Source organism: Octodon degus, unplaced genomic scaffold (genome assembly GCF_000260255.1).
Source record: "Octodon degus isolate 3935 unplaced genomic scaffold, OctDeg1.0 scaffold00109, whole genome shotgun sequence".
Classification (NCBI taxonomy): domain Eukaryota; kingdom Metazoa; phylum Chordata; class Mammalia; order Rodentia; family Octodontidae; genus Octodon; species Octodon degus.
This window is the reverse complement of record NW_004524685.1, coordinates 4,475,044-4,488,838: the sequence shown is the minus strand read 5'-3', so window position 1 is coordinate 4,488,838 and position 13,795 is coordinate 4,475,044. Positions and strand designations below refer to the sequence as shown.

General features: G+C 42.5%; 1 protein-coding gene across 1 annotated transcript in view; it reads right to left on the bottom strand.

Annotated features, from left to right (window-relative positions):
• Nucleotides 1-13,795, bottom strand: part of Ddah1 (dimethylarginine dimethylaminohydrolase 1) — a 151,591-nt gene that overhangs the window by 25,749 nt on the left and 112,047 nt on the right. Inside the window, exons 2-4 of the mRNA XM_004639288.2 lie at nt 12,828-12,927; nt 5,905-5,978; nt 4,951-5,091 (exon numbers count right to left, since the gene is read on the bottom strand). Coding sequence (XP_004639345.1) covers nt 4,951-5,091; nt 5,905-5,978; nt 12,828-12,927 — 315 coding nt within the window. The remainder of the gene's footprint in view (nt 1-4,950; nt 5,092-5,904; nt 5,979-12,827; nt 12,928-13,795) is intronic.

Here is a 13,795-nt window from a genome sequence, read left to right as displayed (position 1 = left end):
GAGTTCAAGGCCACCCAGAACTGTATAGTGGAACTCTGTCTCATAAAGATCAGGGGGAAAAAAGTCTAACATACAAAGTGGTCCTCTGGACCATGACTTCCTCTTCCTTTTAAAATAAGCATTCTCTGGACTGCTGACAGCATGCAGCAGTTTTGCCTGTTTCACTTTATAGGAATAACCTAATAGAGGATGTATCTTTGCAGGCTGGCTTCTTTTGTTCAAATTGAGCTTGTGAGCAGCAGTCCGGCTATAGCGCAGTGAGTTCTCACGTCTTGAAGGCAGGCATTTCTGCCGGAAGGCTGCGAGTAGCCCTGATGCCCATGTCTGAGTTAACTAATCTTACGTTACTCTTTTTTATAAGGCAAGGGGGCAGGGTCAAGGTGACAGTTGTCCAGAGGCACGAGGGGAAGGAGGTGAAACGTGTGGGAGAAAAACTATAGGTTGCTCTAGGATAACTTGGATTAAATTACAGAACTGCAGGTCAGATTTGATGTTAAATATCATGAGGAATTTCTCAAATCAACCCAACTTCTAGCACTTTGGCCATGTTAATGTAATTTGCAGTACTAGTATGGCTTTCTTTCATTTCTAGGTTCATATCCTATATTAAATGTGCTCTAGGCTTTTCAGCAGAGTAGCTGAAGTCTTCCCAGATGGATGGTTTCATTGAAATATAGAATGCTGGGGGGCCAGGGAGCTAGCTCAGCAGCCTAAGTGTCTGCCTGGCAAACGCAAGGACCCAAGTTCGATCCCTGGTACTGCATGTGTGCCAGCCCCATGCCAAGCTAGCCACCAAAACTGGGCATGGTGGTGCATGCCTGTAATCCCAGCACTGGGGAGGCAGAGACAGGAGGATCACTACCAGTCTGAGCTGTGTAGTGAGACCTTATACCAAATAAATAAATAAATAAAATATTTTTAAAAAATATTTGAAAAAAATATATGTACAATGTCAGGGATATAGTTCAGCAGCACAGTACCTGCCTGGTAAGTGCAAGGTCCTGAGTTCGATTTCTGAATACACACACACACACACACACGCACGCACATACACACATACACACACAAAAATAAACAGATATGCAATGCACATATTATTAAGCATACCACAACCTAGGTAGGTGTGATGACTCTACAAGAACTCACTTCATTAACTGAGAGTGGATTCCAACACATTATAAAGTGTTTCAAATGCTGCCAGGCTGCCCAGTAGCACCTGGCTCTCAGCTCACACGAATGTGGACAAGCCAGCTTTCAGCTTGTGAAGCCGACTGCACCTAGAGGGCAGTGCCAGGCGTGGGAAGGGTGTGTGGCACAGGAAGGCACATTTTATTTCTGCTTAAATAATTTGCTCTTTGCAGGGATGCCCAAGTGGTCAGGGGCTTCTATAGAAAGGCAGGCAAGGACTCAGAATTCAAGGCAGGCAACAGGACATTGAGATCTCTGGGTCTAATCTCATGACATTCGCAAGACCACTCAGTCCCTGGATGGCAGCAAAAGAACGGGAAGAGGGAACAAGAGAAGAAGAGAGGAGGAGCTCAGCCATGCTAACCCATGGCAAAACAATTATAAAAATTTTCCCAATAGAAAAAGAACAGGTAGGGAGTTGGGTGGGCGCTGCAGTTTATATCTGAAGTGTAACCTCAAAGACCCTACTTCTGAGTGGCACCAGCAGGTGGTATCACTAGGAGGCTGTGAAAGCGAGGGGGCAGAGCCTAGTGCAGGGGAGTCAGGTCACAGGGCCTGCACTTGAGGGAGTCCTGGGACCCTCCCCCACCTTAGCACCCCCTCCTGCTTTGCCTCCATGTCACCATGAGGTGACCAAGCTCACCCTGCCACACACTCCTTATGATAATGTGCTCTCTTACCAGGGCATCAGAGTCACATGGGTAAGGGACCGTGGGCCAAAGCTGCTGAAACAGTGAGCTAAAATAAATGTTGTCTCCACTTAACCTGATTTGTCACAGTGCTGGAGAGCTGGCACAGTGAGCAGCTAAGGCAAGGAGATTAGGCCCAGGAAGCATGGTCTTGGAGCCATGAGGTCCTACTCCAAGTCCTACGTCATCAGCTTTCAGTATTTTCACCTAAAAATGGGAAAATAAAGCCAGTAATGCTTTCGGCCTTTGTAAGTAATGTACCCCTATTCCTTGGTCTTTCTGCCAGTCTATCTCTGTGTTAGTAGTAAGACTTCACCCATCATTAACTTTGTTGATAGTTCTAATACAGGAGCCAAACTGTTCTCAAATAAATAAGCAGCTCCATTTAAATACATGTGAGTTTTGCCAACCCACCTATTTCTGACCTGAGACCATTCCCTCCAGGACAGCTTATTATTCTCCAGTTCACTTGGTCCTCATGTTCTCACTACAAAGGGAAAGAACATTTTTGATGTTAGGAACATAGTAGGTGGCCACTGGCCGGCTCCATGGGCCCAAGGCTGGGCTGCACATTTGCTGATGGAAAATACAATCTCCAAAGAATGCCCTTCCAGCTTGCGAAGATTATTTGTAGCTTCTGACATGGAAGGCTTCAAGTACAGAATCAATATCATTATTAACACTAACTCAAATGAACTCTCCAGGAAGGAGGGCTGTAAAGTCTGCACAGGCTGTCCACAAGAAATGCGGTCTCTGAGCACTGAACAATGGGATGGGAAGGATAAATGGAGAAATGGGAGCGGGGTTTGGGGCTTGGCTTTCTTGTTTTTTTTTTTTTTTTTGCGGAACTGGGGATTGAACTCAGGCCCTTGCCCTTGCTAGGCAAGCACTTATTCTACTGAGCCATCTCCCCAGTCCCTGGCTTTCTTTTTGAGGTCTCTGTGGTCCTTTTTTCTGACTGCAACATCTTCCCACTCTAATTCTTCTTTTCTGTAAAAGGAATACAGGTGCAAAATCTCTAAGGAAAAACCCTTCTGCTCACAGACCTGCGGGTGTCCAGCTTCCTGCTCCACAGTAATTTAAGGTCAACCTCTTCAGACCTCACCTGCCCATCCAGAAAGCCCCAAGAAGGAGATACGTCACCAGTTGGGGTGATTCACTTATACAGCATCTCATGGATGCATTTTGCTTAGTCTTCGCTTATATCGTAGGCTTCCTCAAGACCCCCAACTTGCCCCCTTGTCTCCAGGAGGCCTTTCTGCATATTTAGGCCTCAGACAGTGCTCCTTCCCCCACTTCTGAACTTTGACAGCAACCGAGGTACATTTCATATGCTATTAATTAACTTAATGCATTGTCTTTTATTCTGTTAGGTGTTAAATTTCTCCAGACTGCTGACATGGGGACTTGACTCAGTGATAGAATAACAGCCTAACAAGAATGGCCAACGGGGCTACTTTTTCTCATTTGACCACGCGGAAGAGGCTCTTTCTACTGAATCACACAAAACATGGCACAGGTCGGCTTAAACTCTCTCCTTCCTTTCCAGTCTATTTCAGACATGTGTAGACCATGTCAGCTACCATGGATAGATCCCAGTTACTCTTCAAGGAGAAACACCATCTCCTTACACCTCTGAATGACACCATTCATCAAATACTTTCTTTCATCTTTATTAACACACAGAAAGCTGACGCAGTTTTCTGGATGAAGCAGAATGAAAGACATACTCTAAAGGAAACTAAGAATAAGCTACCATGATACACATCAAGTTCTGAGACAGATAATTCAGCAATAATTGTTAAAAGGCCTGGGCCAGGGATATAGCTTAGCAGACTAGGTGCCTGCTTTGGCAAGCACAGGGACCAGGGCTCAATCCCTCGTCCCACATACCACACTACCCCTGCCCCTGGGGCGTGCTGAGTGGCGACTGAGTCAGGGCGTGGTGGTGCATGCCTGTAATCCTAGCACTGGGGAAGCTGAGACAGGAGGATCACTACAAGTCCAATCTGTGTAGTGAGACCCTGTACCAAATACATAAATGAAAAAAAAGTCCACCACAGCCAGAGTCTAGGAGGAAGGGGAGTGGAGGCCAGAGTGGGCCACTGGCCTTCACACAGAGGGGAATTTCAGTTCAAGGCAGTGATTGCTACCCACGCAGGCTGCACGAAGGCTGGCAGTTACTTGGGGACACACTTATCTGCTCTCTTTGTTTAATAGGAACCTCTGGTTTTGGTTCTTAAGTCACATAGGTTGATCTGTAGAGCCACCTCAGAGACATGGGCGGCAGCCCCAGCCCACCATTTAGCGCTGGCCTTGGCCTGGGGTGGATCATTCCATCCAGTTTCCTTTTCAGCAAAAAAGAAATAACACCACTCCATTGATCTGTCCATCTGTTCATGGCGCACTGTGAGGCAAACACGACAGGACATGATGGCGAGCGCAAGGTTTTCACCGTTACAGGGCATCTAGATCATCTCCCCAGCTTGAGGTTGTGGAGAACAAAAGTATCTCTGAATAAGTGCTGTAACAAGAGAAAGCTGCCTTCGTCAGCAGCGCCTTTCACCTTGCTCCAGCTGTGTGACCTGGGAAGGCTTTGTTCCCTAGACTTTCTACTCTCACCTAAAAAAAAGGAGGGTATTTCCTGTTACAAAGTTATACCACACACAGAAGGTAAGCTTCTCAGGTACTTAACTTTCTTACAGCTTTCTAAGAGATGATGGCTTAGTTCAGAGGCTACAGAAAGGCAGGTGAACGTGACGAGCCCCACGTACCACCTCCCCGACTCAGGAGAAGCACTGCACAGAGCTCTATCAGCCGCTGCACAACTGTCATGAGTTTGGTGCTCAGTTTGGCCGCTCAAGGACCCCTCACGTGTGCCTGAGAACAGTTTTCCAGGGAAGAGCTCTTCCTGCCCGTGAGTGTTCCTGGTTCCTAATGAATACCAGATCACGAGCGTGTACAGCACAGGCAGCTCAAGTGCCAGTCTCTGCTTCCCCTGCCAGCCTGCCTGCTGCTCACCCAGAGGACAGAATCAGAAAAACCTTGTGGCAGGCCCTGCCTGTTGCAAAACGGAGCTCAGCGTTGTGTTTACCTTGAGGGCCTTCTGTGCCGACTCACTAGACCCGATCGCGATCAGGTTGGGCCCAGCCATGCTGCAGAAGCTCTTCAGGTGCAAAGAATCAGCCACGGGGACTGTGGAGACCGCGTAGTCCTGTGCAGACAAGCGAAAAACAGGCAGTTTGGTACTGCACAGCAGTCCTAAAACTGATTCAAAGCCTGCCTGAAACATACTCCTTTGAAGGCTGCCAGGCCCTGAATACCAGGAAGCACATCTGGGACCAGGTTTTAGCACTGACAGTTAAAGGAAGATTTCTTCTAGGAAGAAAGCAGTTTCCTTCTCAATGTGGGGCTGCCCCAACACCTTCGCCCGCTATTTAAGCAGTGGATTTCTCTGGGATAGTGGTTGAACACTTTGTGCAGCTCCTGTGTCTCCCTGGAGCCTCCCGTCCTCATGGGATCAGAGTTTCTGGGAGCTGTTTCCCTTCCTAAGCTGTCTGGTGAGCCAGCCTGCTGGTCATTGTTAGGAGGACCCCGAAGGAAGGCACGTGTAAGACCTAGCTCAGCTCTCGGCACCCAGTGGGCACCCACATACAGGTGACACTTGCAGCTAATCCAAAACGTCACACTTCCTATCTGAGTCAACTGAGTCTTCAGCTTTTTTTTTTTTTTCACACCATTGACTGTAACATGTGCAGGGTGCTCGTGGGACTCCACGGGAGGACACAGAAGATGACCCTGCAAACTGTCAGTTGCTCCCGGGCTGTGCTAGGCCAACGAAGACTACTTACTGAGAAATTTGAATTTGATAGCTTTTAAATTTTCTAGCAAATGTATAAATGGTAGGAATTATTTTGCAAAACTGGTGAAATATAAGCACCATTACTCATGACCTGTCGGTTCAATGGACCTATGAATATTTATTAAGTAATCACTTGGTGCCAGGCATAAATTATCCTTTACCTACCTTGAAAGTATCAGCCAAGATTTCAGCACCTCGTTGATTTGTCCTTTTGGAAAGGCCCACGAAGAATTCTCTGCCTGTAAGAGATGTCATGGAGTACAGTGAGCGTGTGGTCCCAGGGATGGCGCACTATCTTGTCTATCTATAAATAACAACCAGAGAGCATCACAGTTCTTTCCCAGCAGAGAACAGCTCCATCCAGAGGCCCCTGCTGTATTTACATAAAAATGGATTTCAAATGATTCCCCTTAAAAATAAGCTTTTTCAAATTCACAGAGACAGAAAGGGCGGTGGTGGCTTTCAGGAACAGAGAGGAGGCGAAGCTGAAGGTGGTGTGTAACAGGAATGGAGTCCCAGCTCAGGAAGATGAGAAGGTCCTAGAGATAATTCCACAAAAACATAAAGATACCTATGGCTCTGAATAGACTTCTGAAAATCTTGGAGATGATAAAGATTCTTCTCCTCCCCCTCCCCCTCCTCCCCTCCCCCTTCTCCTCTCCCCCTCCTCCCTCCCCCTCCTCCTTCTCCTCCTTCTCGTCCTTCTCCTCCTCTGTAGCCCAGCCTCTCCTCACACTTGCAGCACTCCTCCTGCCTCTGGCTCCTGAGTGTTGGGATCACAGGTGTGTGCTCACACCTCAGTAGGTGATAAATCTCACGTTGTATATATTTTAGCACAATAAAGAATAAACTTTTACTTAGGAAACAATAGAATTGAATACATTAATAATCAAGCAGCAATGACAAATTAGCAGTACTTTTTTCCCTCTTGATTTTTTTTTTTTTTCTTGATGGAACCAGGGATTGAACTCAGGCCCTTGCACTTGCCAGGCAGGTGCTTATTCTACTGAGCCATCTCCTCAGCCCTTTCCTTCTTGAAAGAATGGTACTAGATGTCCTTACTGCTGCTGGATCCCTTTTCTTACATAGATCATTTAAGACCTAAAGAAATGACCTGAAAAAAGAGTTTAATATTGACTGACCAGGTCTGACCTCTAAGAGCTCTGTCTTTTAAACTATACATTCATTTATTTTAAATCAAAACACCTACCTGCAAGCATCAAGACATCTACCTGCAAAATGCAAGTTTCTGAGGATCAAACTTTCTTATTTGACTTTTCTGAAATTCTGCAGTTCGTCTACTTAGAAAGAAAAACACAAGATAAAAATGGTCTCTAAATCATAAGGAAAGAATGTGGGGATTCTTATCTTTCCTTAACTTTTTGGTAAACTATGTTCATGAGTGGAAAAAAAAAATGTAGTATTTACCCACAATGGAATGCTACTCCGTCATAAAGAATAAACCTGAATTACTCGCCCGAAAATGGACGCACCCTGGTACCATAATGCTAAGTGAAGTACCTCCGACACACAGCTGAAATGCTGCATGGTTTCTGCCATATGAGATCCCAATACACAAACACAGTATAAAATAAGACAAAAGAAATCTTCACATCAAAAAGTTTTTTCAGATCTTTAAAAAAGGAAATGTGGGGGAAATATTCAGAGGGAAATCAGTTTGTTTTTTTTCTAGAGCACTATGGTAAAGTATAAGAAGACAGCCATGAGGAAGGAATTCTTTGATAGAATTAATTATTATTATTATTATTTTTTTTGGTACTGGGGGTCTCTGGCACTTGCCAGGCAGGTGCTTAGGCTGCTGAACTATCCGCCCAGTTCCTTTGATAGATTTTATGAGCGCTTACCTTTGCTCTTCATGCTGTCCTTATAAAAGAGGTCAATGACACAGGTCAGATGATGTCATGACATATTCCAAGGGCTTGATGGTATTGGCACACAAAGTAATCTTTTGTGGCATGCTGACAATTTTTTTTGGCAGTGGTATAGTTGTGTTGCCCATTAAGAAAACTCCATATTAAAAATCAAAGTTTAATTTATGGAAATTTTTTTTACTTGAGAAGAGTATTAGTTTATTTAAAAAGTCATCTACAATTTAAAAATCATATTTTATTAACCCTGTAAGCTAATAGTAGATTTATACATAACTTTTTAGAAAAACACTTAATGCATGTAGCTAGTTCTAACATACTGATAGAGGGACAGGCATACTATTCCCATTTTTAAAACTAAGGTATGATCACAGAGAGCACATTGGCCAAGCAATGGCCGTGACTCATCCACATGGCTGCACTGACAAAGGTTCTACAATCTGAGGTACAGGATCTCAGGATAAATCCTGAGGGGATTTCACTGACCTTCTCAGACCAAAAAGCTACAACTCTTATTGCACAGGTCCTGCTTTACCTTGGTCTTAACCATCCAGTAGAAAAGTATGAAGACAAAATATAGGATGTAATAGCCATGCTGTTATGTTGAGCTGTAGGGGACTCAGGTCAATAATTTCTGACATTGCCAGTTAAACAGAAGACCCAATGCTATTATGGTCTACTGGACTCTTTTAGAATACTTTGCTGAGTTTACACACCTATAATATTCAATAACGAAACTTCGAAAAAATAGGGTATACAGGTGAACGTCCATTTTGTATCTGTGTATTCAAAGTGGTGAGGATAGATATATAGTTGCATTCTCTTAATGAATAGAATGATTTGTTCTAATGGTGTTTGTAAATAGGATCTCAAGTCCTCATCTTGTATAGCAATTAACCACTAAGAAGAATATATGCAGTGTGTTATTTGTTGAAACTGTACTTCCGATTTGATTTGAAACTGTCTCATTGCTGTTTATCAATAAAATTTTGGAAAAAAAATAAAATAAAACTAAGGCATGACAGGAAGTACAAAGATAAAGATATGCTATTCATCTTCGTGAAAAGTTGGACTTCTCTTTCTGGCAGTATTGTGGGCGAGATTCCTAAACAGCTTTCCTGACCTAAATAATTACAATGCTAGAATTGAAATATTAATTATTTTGTTTTTATGTCTCATGTGTAATTTTCTTCTATGGAAAGATACTCCCCCACCTGCTCTGTGCTTCATTAGTTTAGAAGAGAAACCAGGCCATATATGCTTTTTTTTTTTTTTTTTTTAAATTTTATTTATTTATTTATGTGTGTGTGTGTGGCCAGCTCAGCCCACCAGGGGGTGGGGCTGGCTGGCATGTGGTGCTGGGGGATTGAACTGTGGTCCCTGTGCTTTGTTAAACTTGTTCTAAGTAGGTGCTTTAGACCACTGAGCCATCTCAGCAGCCCACATATATGCTTTTGAATATCCTGCGTTCTGGAATTCGGATGTGGCTTTGAACTCAGGCCCTTGTGCTTGCCGGGCAAGCGCTTATCCTACTGAGCTATCTCCCCAGCCCCATCATTTAACCTTTAAATTGTCCTTTATATTTTCAGGACACTGACAGTTTAATGTAGGTGGTTAATTAGATTCTCAATTTTTGGATAGAGTTATTTCAGAGATGGAGCTATTATTCTGTTTCTTCAATCAGGGGTTTGGTTTACTTGAAACATAATTTGTGAAGGAAAGGTGGGCTAATGGATCTTTCCACTAGTGGGTATCTGGTATACCTAGATATCTAGTAGATATCCACTAGAAGGATGGGTTGGTAGTCCAGGAAGTTGAAATAATGCCCAAGTTAAAAAACAAATCATTATCCTATGAGTCAATGATTAGATAATAATGAAAATTAGAAAAATTTGGGATGAAAAGATAACAAAAACACTCACATTGAAACAAGGATTTTGCTGAAACAGTATTTAGAAGGAAAGTTAAACAGCCTTAAATGCTTACATTAGAGAAAATAAAAGATTCCAGATTAATGAGATAAAATTCCATTTTAAGATATGGGGGAAAAGAATAAAAACAAAAAAGTCAAAGGAAGGAAATCAAGAGAAAGGCAACATTCAAGAGAGAGAGAGCTCAACAAAATCAAAGGCCACAGAAATAAAAGTCTGAAAACACGTTAGCAAACCAAAGCCAACGCTGCATGAAAAAGTGAATAAATCATAATCTAGTTTAATTTCATCCCAGAGATCCAAGACTGGTCGATTATCAGAAAATCAATTAATGTAATTGATCATACCAGTAGATTAAAGAAGAAAAGTCACATAACCATCTTCTTGAAGTGAGAAAAAAGTTTGCCCTATACCTGGAACTCATTTCCAAGTGCTGACCTTCGAGATACTCTTGCTATGTCCCCAAGAAACACATACCAGAGTGAGGACAGCAGCACTGTAGGTATTGCTAGGCCAAGCCCAGAAAACTTTGAAGACATACATTACCGGCAAAATGCGTAAGTACACTGTGGGGTATTCCCACCCTGGAGTACTAGTCAGCACTGACAATGAACTACAACTATACACATCAACTTAGATCGAAAGAAGCAAAATCACGTAAGCGTTCATATTGTGGGACTGTAATAAGATAACATTACCACGCAAGCACAACAAGATATCTAAGCCACGGATAACTTAGACATATTTATATTGAGATAAACTTTCTGGCGGTATTGTGGGCAAAATCCCTACACAGCTGTCCCGCACTACTGCCAGGCAGTGATTTGCACAAAAGTCAGGGCAGCATTGCCCTGCGGCCGGCAGAAAGGAAGGCTCGGGACTGGGGTGTGTGGTCATGAGCGATTTCTACAGAGTTGGCATCCTCCTGTCTATCTCCTAAGCTGGGGTGAGCACACAAGAGTGGATTTTACAATTGGTCTTTGAAGGCTATATACACACTTTACACATCAGTTGCATGTACTCTTACTGCGCAGAAATCCATATTTTAAAAGTAGAGCTAAGCAGATACTGTCTATTCATGAGAAATGGGATGAAAACGATTTTTGCCCGTAGCTGCCTGCCTGCTTGCTGGATTTCGCAGCAGGAACTGGAATTGGAAAGCTGCTCTTCTGTCCATTTCCTGATGAATTATTAATGAGCCTTGTGGGTACAGCAGGAAGAGGGCACAGAGCACATGGAAAGCGCCGTGGACTTCGTTTCTTTTTATTTTTAATTTTTACCAAATATCGTATAATTTCAGTGTGAAAAACATTTACATACACATTTGTTAAGATCTGAGATGGATCACAAAGTAACAAGAGGCAAATAACATGAGCCAGGGCTCCACATAGAATTAACCACATGTGCCCTTCATTTCTTTTCTAACTTTGCCTAATCCAGAAACTGAAGGGCACTAGCTGCATAACAAAGTAACTGTAAGTAATGGCCCCAGTGAATTGCACATATAGAAATGGTTAAAATGGCAATTTAAAAAAAAAATATTTTACCTGGTGGGAGGTTAAAGAGAAAGTAGGAATAGACATTAGGTATGAATGATGCTCTGAGCAGAGAGCCCAACACTGTCTCAGTTTTCAGTAAAATCACTGGTAGGATGTTAGCCTGTAGATCAGGCTTGAAACGCTGTAGGAGGACCTTGGACCAAAAGGCCAGATTCCTGGTGTAGCGGTGCCTTCACTCCGACGAGATTTTAGGGCCTGGATGCATGTCAGCTGTTAAAGTAACCAAAGCTGATCACAGCTTGGTTGTGCCATCTTTCAAAGGCGACCTATATCTGCTAGTCATAGGTTACTGTATTTGTAATATGGCTATATTTTTATAGAAAAAGAGTTGCACTGTAAGGACATGCAATGTGTACACCTAACTTTTCACAAAAACTTATTTTCTAACAGAAACAGGATTATTGTTCCGGGCTGTCAAAAAGAATGGATGTCCAATCAACAAGAGACCGAAAGAATATTCTAAGAGGACAGTTCAGGGCAGATCTGAGGAATGCTTGAGTCGGTCCGGGTAAAGCTAGACCCAAGAATGCTGTGTGGGCTCCCTAATGCCTTGCTCTGTGTCCCGAGGGCTCAGTGTGCCTAAAGAGAAACCCTAGGGGCAGGGCCACTGCCTGTGACAGTGGGAGCACACGCTGTGGAGAACACACAGCTCTAGGGATCCTCCTTGCACGACGCGTGGTAGGCTGGCTCCCTGGAGCGTGGCTGTGTGAAGGTTCCACCACAGGCATGCGGCGCTGAGCAAATGTCTGAAGAAACACTCCTGGCCTGGGAACATTAATCATACCCTCACGAAAGCAACACAAGGCATCATTTTTACACTAAGACAAAGACAGTCATGTTTTGGCTATGTAATATCACCTCAATTTAAATTCATATCCCCTGAAATGGTAGACTTCCAAGAAGCCTCACACTTTCCCTGAGCTACCCAGAGCTACTTTGCCAATCCCCAAGGTTCAGCCTCTGGTGTCTGTACTGCTCTGGTGAAACAAATATCTTTTTTCCTATAATAAACTCTCCCTATAAATAAACTCTTCCTATAAATTAAAATTATCATTGGTTATCATGCTCCCGAGTGTAACCACAATGAATCTGAGGATCCAGCTTTCATACATGATCGAGAAGAGCTGGAAAGGCTAAACGCTAAAATTACTATTTCTTGAGTAACCACATTATATCAATTGTAAAAATTGATTCTAGTTAGATCAATAATATTACCAGTTATAATTCTGTTGAGTTCTGCTATTCATCTGGCACTACACCAAATCAGTCTGCACAGAAAATTATTTGAATTCATCTTGCCATCTGGGAAGAAAATTATTGATAAATGACACTAATCTTCAATTAAGAATTCTTTATATACAAACTAGATAAAGAGTCACAGGCTGAAAAATTATCCAACTCATAAACTTAACTGTGGAGGAGCACAGAAACAAGATATATGCAAACAATGTACTTATTGAAAATATTCTTGTAAAGATTGGGCAAATATGTTTATATGAAAAGTACTGAAAGGACAGACAGATAAATAATGAAGTGAATGTGAATGGAAGGTCATTTGTCCTTATTGTGCTTTTCTGTATTTTCCAAATTCCCTGCATTTAGCATTTATTCCTTCAGTAATGAAAAAAAAAACCAACTGTAAAGAAACAAGTGAGTATGTGTCAGGTACTAGAAATATTTTTGGACAGAAAAAATAAACACAACTGTACCTGTGAATAAGACATCTCCTCCGTCTAAGGTGGCATTTTCATCTTTCATTTCCACTATATTGAGCTGAAGTTTTTCTAATGCTTCTTTCATCATGTCAACCTGTTAAAAATAAAATGATTCATATTAGCAGCCTAAGATTTTCTAATGAGAAGACTATTTAAAATTTCTGAGCACTAAATCACACTCCCATGTGAATATATGCACACACATAACACACATGCACGGGCACGCACCCTTGTTACCGGGGCAGGATCGGTCATAATCATTCATCAGAGAAGAAATTATCTGAGACACACTGTCCCTTTTGTTTGCTTCTAGTCTAAGGCTGAGTCAATACTACAGTTCATTTTGTGGAGGGAGGCTAACTAATTAGGGCACCACTGGAGGCTGACCAGTTAGGACACATAAATCATAGAAGGTAGGCGGTGTATAACACAATGCTTTTGTCCTTGACAGAAAGCAGAAGGTTTAACTTGAAACCTAAGTCAAGGGTAGTCAGTCAGAATTACACACAGCGAAAAATAATGTAAGGATATCAATACTTAGTAACTTGAAATTTCAACCTATAGTATAGTCATCCTTTTCCTTCTTTCATTCTGTCTGTCTCTGTCTCTGTCTGTCTCTCTCTTTCTCTTTGTGAGATAGGGTCTCATGTGTAGTTCCGGCTAGCCTTGAGCGATGTACTGCAGGCTGGCCTTGAATTTATGGCAGTCCTCCATATTGTCATCCTTTTCAATTCAAATATTTTCTAAACTTCCACAACGTCCAAGGCTTCTTTGTAAATATAAATTGTTATTTAAGTTTATACTTGTCTTTTAAAATGTATTTCCATAGAGATAAATAACAAACACGAATGAAATCAAACTAAAGAAACTGGAAAATGAAGTGTAGGTACTCTTATAATTCCAAGGTGTGTCTAAAGGCAGAGGGTACTACGGCTGAGTTAGGGAACACTATAGTGAATATA